The sequence below is a fragment of the Setaria viridis genome, chromosome 1 (assembly GCF_005286985.2).
Source record: "Setaria viridis chromosome 1, Setaria_viridis_v4.0, whole genome shotgun sequence".
Lineage (NCBI taxonomy): Eukaryota > Viridiplantae > Streptophyta > Magnoliopsida > Poales > Poaceae > Setaria > Setaria viridis.
The window spans coordinates 31,855,330-31,862,361 of NC_048263.2; the positions used below are offsets into that span (position 1 = coordinate 31,855,330).

The 7,032-nt window shown below is 50.1% G+C and overlaps 1 protein-coding gene across 1 annotated transcript; it reads right to left on the reverse strand.

Moving 5' to 3' along the window:
- Window positions 1-3,504: 3,504 nt before the first annotated feature.
- On the reverse strand, window positions 3,505-5,081 carry LOC117852191 (putative GEM-like protein 8). Its single transcript, XM_034734208.2, has 3 exons — window positions 4,659-5,081; window positions 4,480-4,566; window positions 3,505-4,349 (listed from the first exon to the last, which is right to left on the reverse strand). Exons 1-3 carry the CDS (start codon window positions 4,873-4,875, stop codon window positions 3,889-3,891), a joined length of 765 nt encoding a protein of 254 aa, XP_034590099.1. The 5' UTR covers window positions 4,876-5,081; the 3' UTR covers window positions 3,505-3,888.
- Between the last annotated feature and the right edge of the window lie 1,951 nt (window positions 5,082-7,032).

The window sequence follows — 7,032 nt, forward strand, 5'->3', positions numbered from 1 at the left end:
CATGGGAGCTGGTTTTATAAACCGCGCCGGGGGTGATGAAATCTTGGGCGAAAAGGGGGAGTGGATTCGTGCAGAGTCAGCACGGGCTCACCGGCGCCAGAAAAGCAGCGGTCCATGTTCGCGAAAAGGGTCGGGCTCTGCGTGGGGCTGTGTCATCCGCTCCCAAGCTTTCCGATCGTGCGCGCGGCCTGCCGGAGTCATCAGTCATCGCCAGGGGTCCGGCGATCGGGCGGCCAACCGCAGGATATTGCTTCTTTCCGCCGCGCGCGGGCGTGGAGGCCTTGCCGGATTTGTCCACGGCCGCTGCACTGCGGCGCGGGGACAGGTGGTGGCTCTCGGCGCGGCGGATGGCTTGCCGCTTTCGAAGAAGCAGCCCATGTGCTCGCACAATCTTAGCTTGCGCCGGGTTACGGGAAAGGATACGTGGACGTCGGGGTGGGGTGCCATGCCAGGTAGGGCCGTAGGATCTAATATATGGGGATTTAGGGTGCTTTATTATTAATTTGTTTTTTCAAGTACCTAGTACCTACCGTTAGTCTTTTTCATGACAGTTTTTTTCTTATTAATATTCCCTCCGTCACTCCGTCCCAGATTACTACAAAAGAGAGTGGAGAAAGAGGTAGCGGCAGAGTAGGTTATTGTTGAGTGTGAGAGAAGGTATGTTAAGAACCTTCTTCTAACCAAAACTACAAAAGAGAAGGTGCCAATATCAGGTCCACTCATTAGTCGGTATGGAAGTTATCAACCTCAGCATCAGAGCAGACAAGGAGTCGTCAGACGATAGTGGTGTGGCGCATGGAGAAGCCGAGAACGCTGCACGAAGGTGACACAGACCTCTGGAGACATGCGGGAAACTTTTCTCACAAGAAAAACAAGGGGGGAAATACACCTCCTCCATAGGGGAAACCAGCCACCACGAGAGAACATGCGGAGGACTGTCTCAGTGGGTGAGTGGAGAAAGAGGTAGCGGCACGTAGGAGACGTATCCTACCTAGTATGGAAAAACAGAGGGAGAAGGAGGACATGATGAATATCCAATGGCTCATAGTAATACTACTTTCCTGTGGGAACATGTCCACATGATCCAACTCATAGCAGAAGAAAATGCTCCCCTTTCCGTTCCAAAAGTGAAAAGAAAGGTAAGAACTCAACTTGACTGCAAACTCAGGAGGACAGGAAGGCCCCAGGTCCCGTGGCCTATGGACTATGGATGATGCAGAACCATGACGATCCAACGTGTAAAACAACGTCCTTTTCCAGCGAAAAATCTCTCTGGTCTTGCTCACTTCGGGATCGCAAGTGCAAGCGCGTAACAGTTCCGACTTCCGACCGGTCTCCTCTCTCATAGTCTCATCCGGCTTCCCTCCCAACCGAAGTCACCGCTCGCCACCCACCAGTCCACCACCCACACGTCTTCGGCCAACGAAGTCGGCCCGGTCCGTATCGCGTCCAACGCAGCACCGATTCGGATTCAGCACGGCCGCCACCCCGGCGCCGTGTCCCAGCCGCGCACGGCGCGAACCGAGCACGCGATAGGCCATCGGCGCCCCGCTGTCCTTGTCCGCGGTTACGCCAGCAGACGGAGGGGATCTTGGCTGCAGGGCCAGGGGCATAGCCTCCTCTGCCATTTCTGCATTGGCAAAGCAAGCTCTTGGGGGTTTAACAAGTACGCTCGGCGGCGCCGTGTGATATGGAAAGGTCGAAGGTGATGAGCGTGAGCTGGACCCTTACGGCGTCGATCTCGGCGAATCCTAGTTATGGGCGTTCGTGTCGATGCTGCCATGGAATCGTGCCACACTAGGTAGTGGAACCTCTCGGTTTCTGTCGGAATATCCACGGTGCAACGTTTTCAGACCAACAACAACAATGGTGTCTTCTCAGCGGAAAGGAGCGAAAACTACGCGAGATATCCGTCTGAGAGTCCAGGCTGTCCAGCTTTGCAGCTGCTGCTTTGGAGCAGCTGGTGCAAGTTGCACGAATCATTTTTCTCGAAACTGAATTAGAAGCGAGTTTTTAGGGTTGGAGCAAATGCAAGGTAAGGCGGCCCTTTCTCTTTAGGCCGGGGTCTCTCTGATTTCTGGAACCCATTTGAGGTGAGGTGATGTGGCTCCAATGGGGCTCTTGCGCCTACTCTTCTCGGCGATAACTTCATGGCCAAGACAAACTGTGCTGCATTTGCGTATAGCCTTTTTCCCGTCCTAGTGGGTGAAAAGGCCCAACTAAAGGCCATCTGATCGGATAACTGTGTGAAGATTCTAAAAGAGGGTTACCTGATCCTGATGGTCCAAAGCAGGCGGACAGACAAAGCACATTGTTCATCCAGAGATGGAAATGACCTGACTGGACAGAAGGACCAAACCAAAGGAAGCTGTAAAAGTCGAAGCATGTATCGTTCCCTTAACCCCTTCGCCTCCCAGAACAAAAGAGATCGTCATTCGGCGTTTCAGTGCTAAGGTTTGAACGCTGCCGAGGATGTGAAACGCCATTGCCGACTTGGACAGAGTCCTCAGTCATGCATGGCTCCAACTTGAGTACTTGACCCATTCTAGTGATCTGGGTAGTTTAAAGCTTCCTTAACAAACTGTGCAATTTGTTTGTTGTTTCGCGTACCTCTAGAATATGGTTCAAGGGATTGAAATGGCAACATTAGAATTCTTGTGCTAGTTGGGTCAGAAAGCTTAGTTAGCAAGGTAAGTGACTGTGTAGGTCAGAGGAATTTTGTTTTCTGTTTTTCTGGGTGTCTGAATCTAATATGTGGTCGTCCACCGAACGATTTTGTTCTCCTGTTTACTTAACCAAGCTGGATACCTTGTTTGCTACTCCATCAATGCAGGCACCTGACTGAATAAGACAGGATTTTTGTGAGAACCTGTGAATTGAATTCAATTTCTTTCAGTCTGAATTTTGTATGGAGACAGTGAATTGAATTCCAATCTTTTTCAGTCGGTTATGTACCATCTTTCAGTCAGAGAGATGTGTTTTATTTTTCTGACCTCGTGTGTCTGAAACCATTATGTGGTCTCCCTACGCGATGATTTCCCCCTGTTCACCTAACCAAGCTGGGCAGTTTGTTTTCTACATCAATGCAATTACGCAGGGACCTGCCTGAATAAGATTGGATTTTGTAAGAAAGCGGTGAATTGAATTCAATTCTTTCAACGGGATTTAAACCAGTGAATTGGTTTCAGTCGCTCTGTCAGATATCGTTTACAGAGACTAGCATGCAGGCGCTAGTACCTGGACAGTCTTTGGCAAAAACAAAAAAACAAAACTGGACAGTCATATGTGTTGTGGACACGCTTAATGTCGGAATTCTTCATTCTTCAGACATCCAACTCAAAGCAACAAGATAACGTAGCTACAAATCGATCTTGGTATCATCCTGCACATCAATTTACACCCGGACTGTACGGAATCACTGCGTACGCACCCTGTGGAGCTTATTACACGATGAAGTAGCCAGACATTTTCTCGGGAAAAACGATATTTTGACAGGCCCTCTGATAGCACAATACCACTTCAGCACATGTTTTTTCTTGAGAAAAGAATGGATATTGATGGCACTTTTGCCATCCGCGCACAATCATTTCTGTTGCAAATTCATGAATTTTTCCTCTTCCCCAACCCCCAAAAAGATCACATGCCCTGATCGATCGCCTGTAACCAACTTGCTAGCCAGCCGATTTTAATCCACGAGGCGACCGATCCCCAAATATACAACGACATGTTGCATCCCTACACATACACAGACAGAACTATCCCAACTACACAACGAAGACACACGGCGCGCACATGAAGAAACCACTCCTCACCAGCCATCAGCCTAGCCTAGCAGCAGCAGCAGCAGCAGCTCCACCACGCGTGCGTCGAGCGCCCGCGCCCCTGCCGTCATTGCGCCTGCTGCGCGTACGCGACGGCCTGCTCCAGGTGCTGCAGCGACCGGTTGTAGCTGACGAAGCCCATGAACCAGAACTCGAAGCCGTCGTTGGTGACGAGCTGCACGTACTTCTGCTCCGGCCGGTGCTTGTTCTCGCTGGGCCGGACGGCCTTCATCTTCCGCAGCGGGATCGTCACCTTGTAGGGCACGCGCGCCCTGTCGCCGCGCGGGGAGGACACCGCCAGGGACCGGTCGCTGCGGAAGGCCACCCGCGCCGTGGACACGAAGAGCAGGCCGGCGATCGGCCCGGCCGTCGTCGAGAGGTAGCACTGCGAGGACCTGAGCAGCTTCTCGTTCTTGTCCACGGAGAACCACTGCCGGAACATCTTCTCCACGCCGCCGGCCTGGAGGATTTTCGCGCCCAGCGTGAGCTTCCCCTTCACCGTGTCGGAAAGTTTGGGACCGAGGGTCACTGCAAGCAAAAACATCGGGACCAGGAAACTTCAGTCTACTTTCCCAAAGCCACGGCCAAGGACAAGGCATCCTCATCAACAACTTTCCAGGTGTTGCATATAGGAGAAATAAGGTTCATCGCTAATTACCGTGTTCTTTGATGCCCCGAGCGATGTTGTCTCCCTTCCTGCCATGTTTGCTCGTCGGCCGATCGGCGGTCGTCGAGCGGTTAGCATCTGAAAGAAGCAATAGCTTGATCAATTGATGGCCTTTCTTGGTTTGCAGTGAACCGAAATCGAGCAGATAAAAGAACAGGTGCGGCTCTCACCATAGCTGGATTGGAAGGAACTCGGGAATCCTCCATGATCGGGCGTCTCTTCCGCAAGGAACTCCGGCTCCTCGATGCCGTAAGCCAAGTCCGGCTCCTCGATGCCGTAAGCCCTGCTGCTCACCGGGATGGGGAACTCATCCGGCTCCTCGATTCCGTAAACCCTGTTGTTCACCGGGATCCCAACCACATGACCTTCAGTCGTCGACCCCTCCATCTCTGAATCTTTTCAACGAAGACTTGGCAGCTGCTCTGTTCTTGCCTCGATACCTAACGTGCGGTGGTTGCGGGTTGCTCAGGCCCCAAATGAGAAGGGGGGAAGCTTCTTTTATAGCGTTGGTGCCTATCTTCTCCCCCAGAAAGATCCAAAGGCCTCAGTGGACACCCAACCCAATTCAGCACTTTGGAATTGGGAATAGATGCAAACACAACAGTCCTCATCTCTTCATCATGATAAAAAGCTCGCGCGAGGAAAAGCTCGGTGCGGGGTGGCTACCTAATTTGCGAGACCACCCCCCGGCGGGGCCCCATGGCTTTTTGCGTGCGCTGGTAGAGAGTATTTTTGTATTCACGGCGCTTTTCTGAAAGTCACGTATTTGTTCAGCTCGTTTAGGGTAAGTGCATATGGAATTTATGTTCTTCGGTGCATCCGCATGCGAGATGCGTTGAAAATTTGGAGCTCATGAGATGGCACCAAATGGTTAGGTTTGGCTGTTCGGTACATCGGTGTGTGTTTGTCTTAGAGTGCACAACTTCACTGCCGGCGAGTCGTTTGGAGCTTGAGGGTTGGCAGTGTCCACTTTTTGATTAGGCCTTACCGTGGGAAGCATCGAAATGGGTGAAGTGTTTGACCCGGCGCTGCGTGTCCAAAGAGAAAATCCTAGGGTCTGATCCATATCGATTTTAATAGAGAATGTGTCTGTCAGATGATTGCTTTTTCTGCTTGGATTGTCATCAAAAGTACTTGAACCCTAAGAAGCAAGAGAATTGAGTGCACCTTTTCGTTGAGTAAAAGCATTTCAACTGTTAACTGTTATTAGTTATGTTTGTTTTTTGTGGGCACACTGCATTTGAATTTAGTTGTATTATTGACAAAATTCTAAAATATCCGCAAAGAAAGTTCTAAACTCTTATAAATCAAATATCGATATGGGTCATGAAATTTGAGTTTGTGCAATCAAGACCCTAAATCCATTTCTTTATTTGAGGCTTTTATACTATACAATTAGAATTTTAGAGTGCTTGAAAAAAAAATAAGAACTATCCATCCGGCAAAATCGAACGTTGGAAACAAACTAAGTACCGGAACTAAAGAGGAGTATCAAGAAGTACCAATTTAGTAGGACCAAGTACAAGAGTAGTGGGACCAACCATCAATTTTATTTATTTTTTTGTAATTCAAAAAGGGTATTTGGGTAATTTCGCCTGGTTAATTTGCCCGGCACCCTGGCCATGTTTTATCGGTCGATTCCATCGGCCTGGGCTGGCCTGCCCGGCTGGAGCACGCCGGTGGCGAGGTGAGGACGGGAGTGCCAGAATCCGAGGCTGCTGGCGGCGCTGTAGCGGGCGCTAGGCCGCACGCTGGTGCGCGAGTCGCCGCGGCTGGAGGAGATCCAGGGCGGCGGGGCCTGCCCTAGACGAGCGGCGCTGCGTCGACGCGGTCGTCTGATCACCCGGCGCGGCGGCGCTTGCTTCCGACGTGGTGGCGAGGGGCGGCGCCGGAGGTCGAGCCGGTTTCATCGGAGGAGTGCGAGAGGAGACGGGGATCTGTTTCTCGTGCGAGGACTCCGTGATGCCGATGGGGTTAATTTAATTTTTTTATTAATCAGCCGGTGGGGAAAATCAGAACACAAGGTACTTCCAAGTACCTTACGGTACTTTAAAAGCACCGTAACAAAGCTCTACAATTAAACTCCATAAAGTTGAGTTCGAACACTTGAAATCGTCTAACCAGTCCCATTAATGCGCGCGCGCACATATGCAACTTATTTGAGCCAAGGATAGTTGGCAAATTGAACTTTATATTAACTTGCATATATTCCTTAGCACTACAGAGAAAAATACTTCGTTTTACTCTTGCTTGAGATAGATGTGCGGTGTCTTCTTGCATCTTGTGGTAAAAGAAAGGAAGGTATCGTATTTGCAGAAAAATTATCTCAGAGACACTTTAAAAGCTTGACAAGTAGTTTAATTCTTGTCTTGTCTAGTTGTCTTGAGTTTACTGTCCCTATTTAAACTTGTCATACTGTCCTATGAGTTATCAAGTGACTTCTAATACAGACATGATACCACTTGAAGGGTTAACTACTTAACTTGAACAAGTTGGCACATTTGACTCCATTGATGAGTGTTCTTATCGATCTCAATCTGAAGG